General features: G+C 35.8%; 1 protein-coding gene across 2 annotated transcripts in view; it reads right to left on the bottom strand.

Moving 5' to 3' along the window:
• Positions 1–332: 332 nt before the first annotated feature.
• Positions 333–14,425, bottom strand: part of spn-E (spindle E) — a 67,662-nt gene continuing 53,569 nt past the window's right edge. Inside the window, exons 21-25 of one of the 2 annotated variants that reach the window (XR_011331424.1) lie at positions 12,478–12,612; positions 8,675–8,935; positions 6,622–6,843; positions 5,533–5,729; positions 333–471 (exon numbers count right to left, since the gene is read on the bottom strand). Coding sequence is in view for 1 of the 2 variants with exons in the window: in XM_069821744.1 (XP_069677845.1) it covers positions 5,600–5,729; positions 6,622–6,843; positions 8,675–8,935; positions 12,478–12,612 (748 nt within the window). In the remaining variant the exon portion in view is untranslated. Of the gene's footprint in view, positions 472–5,452; positions 5,730–6,621; positions 6,844–8,674; positions 8,936–12,477; positions 12,613–14,425 lie in introns of those variants that run through there. The other variant, XM_069821744.1, reaches the window with a different exon arrangement.

Below are 14,425 nucleotides of genomic sequence, written 5' to 3'. Positions count from 1 at the left end.
GGAATTATAAAGTTGCCGCCTTTTGAAGTGGAAATGTCTGGACAGATATGACTACATATTTTGTTGGGAGGCAGGTCAGTGTTTTCTGCATAAGAATCTTTCACATTAAAGAAATGACTAATTGTTTTACTTGCAACCAAAGCATATTATGCTTTACAATGGAGCAATATTTTCACTTCTAATAGAAAAAATTCTTGGATAGAGAGCACATTTTGTCAAACCGATATCATCGCACTTCCCTAGCCACTTTTTGTATTTATCTTCATGTAGCCATTCTTCTCTAAAAGCACACATTCACGTTAACACACAATATGAAAAATTCCGAACATTTTTAGCAACATGTTTGGATGCTGGACATTAGTCATCGAATCTGGAAAGCCCAGATAAAATCTGTATGGATAGCAACCCTAGCATCAGCAGGCACACTGTTTTGTCCCTCCACAATTTCAGACACAGTATCATCTGTAATATCTGCAACATATGAATGCTCAAGAAATAAAGACACTCCTAAAAATATTCTGCAAAATTACAAACACAATCATGAACACAATCAGACACAAAAAGTGGATCAAGACACAAGAAAAGAGTGAGTTCTTAACCACAGTCACAATGAAAACAGATCGTAACTGTCTAGAGCATATCTCTATAAAATAAACATCTTCATATTAGAAGAGTGCACACTATGTAAACAGCCAGGATAAGAAATGAACGCCGACCATCTTCTCACCTGCAAGAAATTCATCACCAAAAAAAAAAAACAGGCAAATGAATTAGTTAAATTGTCCTGGGGTGCTAGATTCCAAATGAACCAGATGTTCTCAGCTGGACGAAGAGGAAGAATCTACATGTTCTACTTCTGGCTTAGACACACTTCTTCTACCACACCACCTACATCCACTTTATGGAAGCAATTTACAATAGGTGTTGCCTTTAATGTCTTCCACGAAGCACAGAACATTTGAATGGCCTCTAAAGGTGCAAACACATGTAACAAACGAACGACAAATGAATGCATTCACTGACTGAAATCGGAACATGTGGACGACACAGCAAAGGCAAAACGATCATTTGATTTGCCTTCTGTAGTTATCCGTCGCTTGTAGGTACATCAAAGGAAGTTGGTATTCGTTGTGTACAGGATTTGCCACTTGTTTGCAGAACGCAACGGTTAGTTTAATTTCATCAACAGGATGTTGTAACTGGAGTGGACTGAAGAAGCTGTTATTCAACTTATTGATATATACAGGGAGCAGGAAATTTTATGGCCCTATTTTGCACAGCAATATTTCGAAGTATGTTTCTGAAATGCGATAGAGTTGTGAAGCTGTCCCGATTCAATTCGAAGTAAATCATGAAGCAAGTCAGTGTCTCTACGAGTATATCGATTGCAACTTTCGTAGAGTGGCGTCTGTCACCATCACCTTTTGCTTTTTAACTTTCTTTTTGTTAAACTGCCTATAATAACAAAGGCTACACTTGCTATAATTATATCTTCATCTGCCATAATGCGGATAATCAGCATCTGACCATTTGCTGATGATTTCTAGTTGCTCTGAACAGCGAACAAGTTTTGCTTCACAATTCATTCATTGTGTGTACACACCTTACGATATGTATGTTGAGATCAAATCCTACTGAAATGTTTGACAGTAACTGCCTCATAATTAATTAATTAGAGATATTAATTTTAAGACTCCTATTTATAGAACTTTTATTTCTTGTTTTTATGCATACTACCTCCTTTCTAAATATTGCAATCTTTTGTAGAACACCCTGTATTTATCATATCTTCTCACGTCTGTTGACTTCTAGAATTTTCTTCTTCTCATCTAATGAAAACTGCTGTCTCTTCTTTCTTGCCTCACTGTTCATTTTTGTTAAAACAAATAAAACTAAAAACAATATGTACTGTACCAAATAATACCAGTACATGCAGCTGCAGCTAACAATGTGACATGTAATGTTAGACTAAAAGTGCCGAATCATGCATTCCAAGCACTCACAAACTCCTGAGCTCCTATCAGTACATTCTTTAATTTGCACTTTTACCATTATCAAGTGCTACCGTATCACTAAAAGGCAATCACAACCGACTGAAGCCAATACAACCATATTTGAAAACAATTTTACTGATAAAGCTCACAGATTCAGAAATCTTTATATTTTTGATCTGTTGATTTGCAGTAATGTAGCACAGTTAGTAACTGCTTACTAAACTTCATTATATTGATTTTGTTTTCCTATGTGGGATAAATTTTTGCTACATTTAACTGAAATTTTTGTTACAGTGATATATAAAATAAAGACAAATTGGCAGAGACCAGAAAATAGTTTCGTTAAACTGTAAATTTCGTTACTTTGGCATTCATGTAACATTTCACTGTGTGTTTTATAACCCTGGCTTAAGATATTAAACATGAAAATAATGGTATATGTAGCACTTTCAGCATCAGTTTTCTGTTTTTATGACTTATACAGATTTTAATGCACGGCTGCATTCATTTGTTGATGGCAGAAAGAAGAAAAAAAAGGACGGAAATTATGAAAATATTACTTAAAAAGACATTATTATTAAAATTTCGAGAATAAAACGAGTATTGCTGAAAAACCTGAATAATGTTTTTTTTTTTTTCGTGTAATTATATAATTTTGCGTTATTTCGCGATTCAAAAGTGCGTTTCTTGGAGTTATGGGAAGAAGTACAGTGTGTGTTGTTTATTGTTACACTGGCATGCTATGCATGTAGGTGATGGTCAGTGACGTGTCGGTTATCCATGCTTTAAGTAGACGGGGAGTGCTGAACGTCAAACGCTGGTCAGTGATAGTCATAGTCTTTCAAGTCACTGCATACTGATATTACGTAGTGTGGAACAGCTTGTTTTCACATACAATACTTTCACGAAGCGCAAAGCGTGGAGGAGAGTGTATAGAAAATTTTGTTGGAAATATCCAGAATCTCCAGTTCCATGTCGGAGGACAACTTGTAAATTAGAACCAAATTCAGAAACACAGGTTCAGTTTTAGACAAGAAAAAGGAAAGAATACGACATGTGAGGAAACATTAGACAACATAGGAATAGTCCAGTAAAGTCTATACTTACGTTGTTTAGCCAAACAATTAATATCACCAACATCTGTGCTCATCGTTACTAAATTGTTAAAGCTAAAACCCTATAAAAGATGTGTAGTACACAGACTTGAAGAGCCAGATAGCCAGACAAGACTAAATTATTGTATATGGTATCCCAGATCACATACAGATTGCTCATTCCTATGTTAAAATCAGTTGCACTTTGAAGAGAACCACCACCAGGATCGCCACCCATCAGCCATAAATGAACACAAGACGGCAGTACAGTCATTAATGCAATTCAAATGGGAGTTATGACATGACTCCTTATGTAACAACTAGATGGCAGCATAGTAAACCTGACAAAAGTTATCATCAAAGCCTAGAACACAGAGCAATCTGGGTATATATGATCTAGGATGGTATGAAAGAACATGTGTTTGCAAGTAATCTACATTCCATCGACGAACTCAAAAATAAAAACAATGCAAAGTTCTAGCAATACAGACAGAAGAGACCCATCGAGTGATCGCGAATGTGTTCAAGACAGGTGAAATGTGCCAAGCAGTTGATGGTCGTCATTTCAAACATCTTTTTTAAGCATAAGGAAAGTTTCATGAAGCTACTTTCACCACAGATGCAGAGCGTGTTTCAGCAGCTGTTGCTGCATCATTGTAACGGTATGTTGCCAACGTGAACCTGGGTTCATTCTACTGATAATCTGTTGTTGTTGTTTTCTAATGCCAGGCGTTTGACAATAAGTGATTTGACCTCTTGCACTCCAATATTTTTCAAAGATATTATCATGGTCAGCCAATGAAGCACAGATTTTGAGGTGTTCCGAATCCATTGCTTGGTTTGAGTTACACAATGGGCAGTTAGGGGGCATATATTCCAATTCTATGCAGGTGTTTGGCCAAACAGTCATGGCCTGTTGCCAATCTAAATGCAGCTACAGACGATTTTCGTGGTAAATCGGGAATTAACTGTGGATTATGATTACTGATAATCTGTACAATCTGTATAAAGAAATGGTGGAAACAATTGACAAAATGAGAGCAATTCAAGTTGTTGTGTCTCGCGAATTTCACGGATCTGTAACTATTTGTAATGAAGAAAACTCAGTCATGAATAAGAGCCATCTTATGGAATAAAGTTATAAACCAAGTAGTCTGCCGTTAAACAATAACAACTATTTCCCGAACTGTCAAACGGAGATTAGAATGCACAATTTCATGAATTTGTGCAACATGAGTGCAGTAAGGTTAAATTGTGGGCTGCCCAGAATGTGGGTCATCATCTGTTGACTTCCAACAATCCTTGGAACATTTAAATTATTCACTATTAGTGTGGCTCACGCACTGATCACCATAAACTGTTTTCATCATTTTCTAGCTTGTAGAAAAAATGTAACATTTAACATGCTGCTAATGAATCATCTCTAAAAGTGCAAAACACACTTTGCACACACATAAACAGCTATAGGGCAAATACTAAACAAGCAGGATCACGCGGCAAAATAAAGGTTAAAGAGAAAGGATGTCACTAAGAAGAATTACTTGCCAACACTGTTAAATGACGTATTGGCACACTATTTCAAACATTCCGAAACTTTTGGAATATATACTGTAGGTAATAAAAACCAGAAAAAAATGGACAGGAAGTTATTAACTGCAAATAATTTGATTTCATTCAAGATAATGTAATATCATGGATATGTAGGAGTCCAGAATAATAAAAAAAAAAAAAATCAAAAGCTCTGCCAACTCAAAAGATTAAGATAATAAGGAAATCGTGAACAGGAAGGATTTTACACCAGGATTCTACTGAAGATTTGGGGGAAAAGAAAAAGTAAACACAAAATCAAGATTACAGGTACATTCATTTACTAATGTATCACAGATTTACACAAGTGTTCTGCTTAATTCACCCACATGAGCTATATGAAAGAATAACGCACAGTTTCTGAAGTTAATACAACAACATAAACATTCATAACTGAAGAAGTGTCAGCATAATTAAAATACTGTCTATTAACACAAATCATTCTCATCTAATAATTATTGAAAATAAGATTCATATTGTAACAGAAAACGTTTGCACATTCACTGAAACTACTGAACATAACAAGAAAAGAAGAAAAAAAAAAAAAAAAAACATTACGATACGAAAATATATGTATCACACATTGTCTAAAAAACAAAAAAGACGACGAAAAAAAAAAATCTTAGGATAAAAAAATAAAGCAGAGGTAGTTGATTTGGGTCACACTATTAAATAAATTCTAGTTCGTGAATTTCTGTTCATCTTCTGCATACTTTAAAGAACAAGTTAGAAATGAAGCTGTTACATAACCTTCACTCAAGTACATAAATTGGTTAAACAAATTAAAAACCTACAATATGATTTGAGTATGACTTTCATACATTTAACTGTTTTCTAAAAATAACCCAATTACTTACCCCTTGGGATACAGATATTAAAATCAGTAAGAAAGGAAAATGGAATGGAAGCACAGTTTATAGGCCTTCATTGTCTTCTGGCCAGTTCGTCTTCACGATCTTTATGTTGGGCTGTTTGCAGATGCAATCTCAGTGCTTGAGTAGAATGGAGGATAATATGACAAAGTTTGCACTCAACTCCCTTAGTGGGCTCGGAACTGCAAACAAAGGAAAACAGTATTCAGTATGTTTTTTTAGTTGATTATTTTACGACGCTTTATCAACTGCTCTGGTTATCTAGCGTCTGAGTGAGATGAAAGTGATAATGCTAGAGAGAGGTGAGTCAGGCAAGATCAACCAGAAACAATCTGGCTACATTCCGAACAAATGCTATGTTTTATTTAACGACACTCGCAACTGCAGAGGTTATATCAGCATTGCCAGATGTGCCGGAATTTTGTCCCGCAGGAGTTCTTTTACATGCCAGTAAATCTACTGACATGAGCCTGTCGCATTTAAGCACACTTAAATGTCATCGACCTGGCCCGGGATCGAACCCGCAACCTTGGGCATAGAAGGCCAGCGCTATACCAACTTGCCAACCAGGTCGACTATTCCAAACATTCTTTTGTTCTTTGTGTTTTAACAATTTACCACTAATGAATCAGGTCAAACTTAATTTAACCACAAAATATTTGAGTAAAGGAAATCCAAAATAATTACCCAAACACAAACAAAATCTCTTGCCATTATTGACACAATACATCTGAATAATATTTCAACCGTTAAAGGAATTCTAAATTACGAAAAATATGCTTATGTCTATTTTTTGGTCAAATGTGATTTAATGCTAAAATATGCATTTATATGACCAATAAAAATAGCCTCATTGTGTTCAGAAAAGCTAGAAATGTATTTAATGTAACTTAAGTTTGTGAAAAGAGACCAGGAACAAAATAACATGTCACAGAAGTCCGAGTTCTAATGATAACCTTGAAAATGGAAAAAAAAAAAAAAAAAAGATATCTCTTCTTACAAAAAGCGTCAATCACAAAATTACTTCAATAATACTGTAGCATGAAATCTGTAACTTATTATGAAACAACTAACCTATTTGCCATGGTACGCAAGGTTTTAACATGTTGCAACAACTCTTCCAGTTCTCTGTCATCTTCTTCCTCCAGATCTACGCCCCAGTGTAGTCTGAATATGGCTCTGTCATCCACGTTGCTTTCACTAGGGTCAAGGAGATATTTTGGATCCAAAAGATTCCAATGGAACTGCTTCTTAGATAGACGTATCTCCTGTGTTTTACGTCTCTTTTTCAACAAACTGAAAGAAGCAGGAGAAGTATTAATATTGCAAGCATAAGATTCATTTAAAAACAATGACTAGCAATTCATACAAGTAATGCTCTGTTGATTAGATTATATCAATAGTAGAATAACTCTTCTCGGGTTCTCAGCCAGGTGAGTTGGAGATTTGCTTCCAAGCTTTTGATGGCTAGCTCTGCCATCTTCTTCAGGGAATGAAGTGATGTCGGATCACCTGAGAACCTGAGAAGAGTTATTCTATATCAAACGCCGGGAAAGCCTCAAGTCATATATATATCGATAGTGTTTCGGTAAAAGGAGATAAGTCATAAAAATAAATTCTGAGATAAATGAAAATTAAACTTCGAACTCTTATTGCAAATAATTTCCTACACATTAAGTGCTAGTATTATTTTGTTTTTTTGCACACCCACTTGTAGAATTTAACTTGTGTATTCACCTGAGGAACAAAACTCTATTTGCACAAAAAATGACTTCACCCTCTTTACCCGAACACCATCAATATTTACTGTATCTGTGACAAAATTAACTATAATGACAAAGTAATTTAGACTACAGTAAATTACACTTTTATGTAATAATGAAACATAACAATATATTACATGAGCTTATAATTCTTTAATTCATTCATAGTTTTCTGTTCAAGAGCAGGTATTTCACTGCAAACCCAGCATTCTCCAATTTTTCCTATTTTCTGCCTTCGTTTTAGTCTCCATATATGACCCATATATCTTACAGTCTATACAAAACTAGAAAGGTATTGACAGTTCTCTCTCCCACACGTGGACAAGGAGCAACGTTGCTGCCTGCCATATTGGAACTGAGCAGCTGACGTGAACTCGTAAATTTGTATCATACAGACTCTTTGACTAGACAAATTTTATTATCATTATCATCATTATCATTATTATAGTAATAAAAGAGTGAGTAAATGTGAATATGGTATAGTTGCAAATGATATGTAGTATAAACCATAATCAATATTTCGTGCTATAAATTTGAAGTTATAAAGGAAAGATATAGTTTTTAGCTCCATGGATTTTACATCAGCTAGCATTGTCTCGTGGAGAGATGTGAGACCTACATAAATCTGAGTGTCATAACATGGCGAACAGTACAGAAAATAGTGGGACGTGTGGTTTATCTGAGTTAAGTGTTTCAGATATTAGTATCAGTAGAATCCCTCTTATCCTGCACCAAAGGGACCAGGCTAGTTCCGGATACGAGATTTTGCTGGATAATTGAATAAATACTGGTATATACAAAAAAAAAAAAAAGTTCGTATTTCATGGTGTCAAATGTTGAAACTGCAGCCATGCGAAGCTTATTTCTCTATCACTTGCTCATAAATGAATAAACATAATAACTGTATGGATTTTCCTCATTAAAACACATCACACAACACAAATGATACACTAAATTTAGGTTAGAATATTCACTGAAAATAAAAGTTTGTGCGAACTTCCTAATGTGGCAAAACTGACGGCCCAGACTGTGGTAATGTGGCAGATTTAAACATTTTTTTTTTTTTTTGGCCTAGTCAAAAGTCTCGTTTTGGTATTGCCAGTTATTTGGGTGCCGGTTACAAGGGATTTTACTGTATCAGTAACAATGACGCGAAATTAATTAGGTCCATTTCATTTTATCCTGATGACTTAAACAGAGCGAAAGATGGCAGTGATCCTATTTCTGACGAACCTACAAGGTCATCGCAATCATATGAAGTTACATCACTCTAAAAATGCTTGGACTAAAGAACTTCAAACTCAATTCTTTTTTTTTTTTTTAATTATTTGTGTTCATATGTTTGTAATTTTCTTTTTACTTACATGAATAGGAATTCCTTGATCTTGTTCTGACACTTGATAACATCTCTAGGTCCAGTGTCAGGAATTTCTTCATGTTCATCAGTATAAAGTGCAATATTCATCCAATACCTCAAACGATTAATTTCAAGAAGATCCTCTATTGTTATTTCTGAGTCAAATGTCACCTCCATATCGTGGTCAGGAAATATTGGTTCTTGAGTTAGCCTATTAAATCCAAGGCCACATAAAGCTCCAATAAGCCTTGTTCTGGTCTCGTTAACTCTGTAAGATAGAAAATCTTGTCATACAAATTCAGTAAAGAACTGGAAATTGTTTCATATGTTCCTGCTCCTCAACAAGTCTCATGTGATACAGCAAGAAATCTACTGTGCTAACCCTAAGCTAGGCTTAGGAAGGGGGGGGGGGGCGGCGCGCACGCACGCACACACAAAATGAAGAAATAATTTGAAATAAAAGTTATTGCAGTCCATGCAAAGTGAATTTCATTTTCATAAATATTAACTTACGTAATTGCAGCCTCTCTCGCTCCCTCTCTCTGCACCCTAGTTTCTTGGCCCCCACATTTCTTTTAAAATACATTACCCAGTGGTGGCCGCTGATCATGTTGCAGCATTGCACAACGACTAAGTTTTTCCCGCACATTAAAACTTTGTTTATATTAAATAACTAAACAGATTTTAAGTTTCCTTCTCGTCCAATTTAAATATATACATTTTTTTTATTTATATATCATTCAAGAATTCGAGTATAAAATAATCAGCATTTATAAAATTCATCAAATTGTGAATACTTCAGAAGTGGTCGTTCTGCGGCTCAAGCAACAGCCGCATTCGTGTAGCGACTGGTATTGAAGGTAGGCTCAGTTCAGAGTTCCCTATCCCAGCAGTTAACACAGCTGGTCGCGGCACAGCTCTTGCAACAACCGGAAGCAAATAGTTCTTGTATTTGCCCGTAGATTGCAGAAGTGACCATTTCGAATGGACACATTCGCTGGATGAATAGTGACTTGAGACGAAATTTTCCCGATTTTTTCCGACTCTTCGTTTCTCACGTGGTTTCTCACTTCCTGACTTCCTGTTTCCTGACCAACGTGTAGCTAGGTGAGCACGTGGTCCAGTCGTTTTATAATCGTGTGAAATCCATTTAATACTCTCTTAAATATTTCGTTTTTGTTGGAATTTAAATAGTTTTATGTGAATTGTGCTGCACAATACAATTTTTTTTTTATTGGATGTGATATTTTCGTCAAGTTTGTGACATAGGTACATAGGCATATAACATTATGAATTTTGTAAGTTGTTTAAAAAACAGGAACTTTTCTAGAGTTTAATGAGTTTTATGTGAAATGTGATAGTTATCACAATTTTTATAGTGCATTGTGAAGTGATGTTTTCGTCAAGTTTGTGATATACATGCGTTTACCATTACGAATTCTGTAAATAGTTTACAAAACAAGAACTTCTCTGTACTTTCTGACGAAGAAAAATAAAAAAATTAAAGACCATTGCCTGATCTAAATATTGTCCAGTCAGTTGCTACGGGGAGAAGACAGTTCAAGGGAATTTTTAGAAAGGAAATTTACAATAATCATGACTGGCTTTGTGGTTGTGAAGTGAAAAACGCACTGTTTTGTTTTCCGTGTGTTTTGTTTGATGGGGAACAGTCATGGACAAGAACGGGCATTACTGATATTAATCATTTAAGTACCAGCATTGGATTAAAATGTTCATGACCATGTATTGATAAAGGTAACTAATTCTACCCTACTCATCACAGAAAGTACAACACCTAGACCCAAACTTCACCGGCCGCCACTGGCATTACCGCGACTTTTTTTGAAGAAAACATTGTAGGATCTCTTTCGCATCCTGCATCAATTCAGATTTCAAATTGCGCCCTGATCCATCGGTTGTGTAACTGAAGTTGTGTTTGATGGAAAATAGATTAACTTCACGTTAGACAAATCAATCCTTGGATGGCAGGTAGCATTGTCTAAAAACAGTATGACCTTACGACCTTGACGTTTCATTGCTCCATTAAAACTATGAAGCCACTCTTCCATGATAGAACTTGTCATCTAGGCTTTTTTATTAAATCGCAGTTTTACTTTATTCACACTCTTATTTAACACTGTATTGGCATATTAACACAAAACTTAGAATAAATAAACGGAAATGTTAAACTACACCACAATTATTCACAGTTTTATTCTACTGGCACTGTCCTTTATCACTGTATTGGCTTGTTAGCACAAAACTGAGAATAAATGAAAGAAAATGCAAGAGGGTTGGAAGAAGTAACGGTACAGGAGGTCAGTAACCTGCCCGGGTCCTCGACAATAAGCACAGAACAGTGACATGGTTAGAGAAGCTTCACCCCCAACGTCTGACAAAGAATAGCGGAAGTCTGCCAGATCATTGCATGTACAGTCACACAAAAAATTATGTCATGCTTCGTACAGTATTACCACAAAAATAAAAATGGTTTGAAAGAATTTAGCAACAGTTACGCTTAAAATTATCCGTTTTAGTCAGGTTTTTTACCAAAATGGTGCTCAAAAATGATTCCGTTTTCGCATTAGGCAGTTTTCTGTTTTAAAGTATTATTTTACATAGAAATCATTCCGTTCCCAACTTTATTTTTCGTTTGTGCAGGTTTCCTTTTTATAGAGGGTATGTTTTAGCAAGGTTTACTGTGTATGTATATACTGTATGTATATATACATATATGTTTCCTTTTGTTAAATTTATTTATATACACTTTAACATCTGTAGTCACATTGCGTGTTTTAGGACCTATGGGTATACCAGAAGTCTGTGGTTACTACTGTTGAGTTTCTGTTTCTATTGTGTGTTGCAGATGGCTTGTCTTCATGTAACTGCTTTTCGATTTTGATTAATGCTTATGATATTGGTGACTGAATATGAATTATGGTATGCAAATTTCCAATCCGGCATTTGCCTTTGTGACTGAGGGAATCCATGAAAAACCCCAGTCAGATTGGACGGCAACAGGTTTTGAACCCGGGACCTCTTGAATGCGAGTCCCAAATGCTACCTTCTGAGCTAACTTGCACTGTCAGTTTATATTAATGACAAAATAAAATAAATAAATAGACATAGCTTAATAGTACATTATGCAACGAGCCTATAATGGTAGTAATTAAGATGCGAGTATGTTTATGAAACGAGCACAAGCGAGTTTCATAATTTTCATACGAGCGTCTTAATTACCATTATAGTCAAGTTTCATACGACTTTTTATGCTCGACCATATTTCTAACTTGAAATTATTCATAAGTATTCATGTTATTCTTATCTGACTGAGGAGTGGAACTGACCTTGTGCAATACCTCGTAAACTGTGAGATGTGCGCAGACGCGAAAGTGTTGATTTTTTCCGAGAAACAGATGTCGGCATTGACCTTGACATTGAAAAACGAGATGATAAATTGAATTTATTTGAATATTATTTACAATTAACGCTAATTATTATAGTAACAGAACTGACTTTATTCCAAATATAGGTGATTTATTGATTTATTGTTGTCTTTCGATTGCATATCCGAGAATAATCGATACTTGCGCTTTCATATTGCTACAATGGTATTTTCTGATTGGTGGAACACCTGAACTCTAATGAATAGGTGTACTTTAATGAAGTCCATTAAAGGACTGCTACCAGGTGTATAATTACTACATTTTGGCATGGTCGAGCATAAACAATATTATAATACACTTCCTATATGCTTTCAGTTCAGTACTGGTTAAAGTAAATTATTTGCTTCTAATAAAAGCTTCATACCTCAGCTCTATGACTGGTGAAAAGATGAGTGTTATAAGAGAAGCAAAACCATGAAGATTTGGCATGAGTGTGGTATGTCTCAATGTCAGGCGATCTCCTTGAGGATTCTGTCCCACACTTGCTGCTACCAGAAGCCTGTCAAACAATATTTTGTTAATTATGAAAAATAACTCTCCTCACAACAAATGCAACAGAATGGATTGTATCGATGATGATGATGATGATGATGATGATCATCATCATCATCATCATCATCAGCAGCAGCAGCAGCAGTAGCAGCAGCAGCAGCCATATAGGTTATAATCCCAGAAGGACTGTTATGGTTCACAAAAGATTTCAGCCCATCTCTTCACTGGACGTCCAGTTGATCTGCCTCTAGGTTGGTAATGCAGGATTGCACGAGGGATTCTAGTCCTAGACATACGCCTCACAGGCTGTCGCCAGTTATCTTGATAGCGATATATGTCTGCTAGTATAGAGTTCATTTCAAACAAAAACAACAACAAAACAATAATAATAATAATTTACTTACAAATGGCTTTTAAGGAACCCGAAGGTTCATTGCCGCCCTCACATAAGCCCGCCATCGGTCCCTTTCCTGTGCAAGATTAATCCAGTCTCTATCATCACACCCCACCTCCCTCAAATCCATTTTAATATTATCCTCCCATCTACGTCACTTGTCGACCTGGTTGGCGAGTTGGTATAGCGCTGGCCTTCTACACCCAAGTTGCTGGTTCGATCCCGGGCCAGGTCAATGGCATTTAAATGTGCTTAAATGCGACAGGCTCATATCAGTAGATTTACTGGCATGTAAAAGAACTCCTGCGGGACAAAATTCCGGCACATCCGGCGACGCTGATATAACCTCTGCAGTTGCGAGCGTTGTTAAATAAAACATAACATCTACGTCTCGGCCTCCCTAAAGGTCTTTTTCCCTCCAGTCTCCCAACTAACACTCTATATGCATTTCTGGATTCGCCCATACGTGCTACATGCCCTGCCCATCTCAAACGTCTGGATTTTAAGTTCCTAATTATGTTAGGTGAAGTATACAATGCGTGCAGTTCTGTGTTGTGTAACTTTCTCCATTCTCCTGTAACTTCATCCCACTTAGCCCCAAATATTTTCCTAAGCACCTTATTCTCAAACACCCTTAACCTATGTTCCTCTCTCAGAGTGAGAGTCCAAGTTTCACAACCATACAGAACAACCAGTAATATAACTGTTTTATAAATTCTAACTTTCAGATTTTTGGACAGCAGACTGGATGATAAGAGCTTCTCAACCGAATAACAACACGCATTTCCCATATTTATTCTGCGTTTAATTTCCTCCCGAGTGTCATTTATATTTGTTACTGTTGCTCCAAGATATTTGAATTTTTCCACCTCGTCGAAGGATAAATCTCCAATTTTTATATTTCCATTTCGTACAATATTCTGGTCACGAGACATAATCATATACTTTGTCTTTTCGGGATTTACTTCCAAACTGATCGCTTTACTTGCTTCAAGTAAAATTTCCGTGTTTTCCCTAACCGTTTGTGTATTTTCTCCTAACATATTCACGTCATCCGCATAGACAAGAAGCTGATGTAACCCGTCCAATTCCAAATCCTGCCTGTTATCCTGAACTTTCCTAATGGCATATTCTAGAGCGAAGTTAAAAAGTAAAGGTGATAATGCATCTCCCCGCTTTAGCTAATAATAATAATAATAATAATAATAATAATAATAATAATAATAATAATAATAATAATAATGATGATGATGGCATGATGATGACACGCAATTTGAACTATTAAATAACAACAATTTCTGACACCAATAAAAACAGTCTAAATGAATTCTAATCCCAACTAGAACCAGATCTTCTTTACTTAAAAAATTTGGGAATATGTATGTACTTTGCACTTTGGATTTCATTCTCCAGGTGAAAAGCTTTA

This window comes from Periplaneta americana, chromosome 3, assembly GCF_040183065.1.
Source record: "Periplaneta americana isolate PAMFEO1 chromosome 3, P.americana_PAMFEO1_priV1, whole genome shotgun sequence".
NCBI classification, from domain to species: domain Eukaryota; kingdom Metazoa; phylum Arthropoda; class Insecta; order Blattodea; family Blattidae; genus Periplaneta; species Periplaneta americana.
This window is presented reverse-complemented; position numbering and strand designations above follow the sequence as displayed.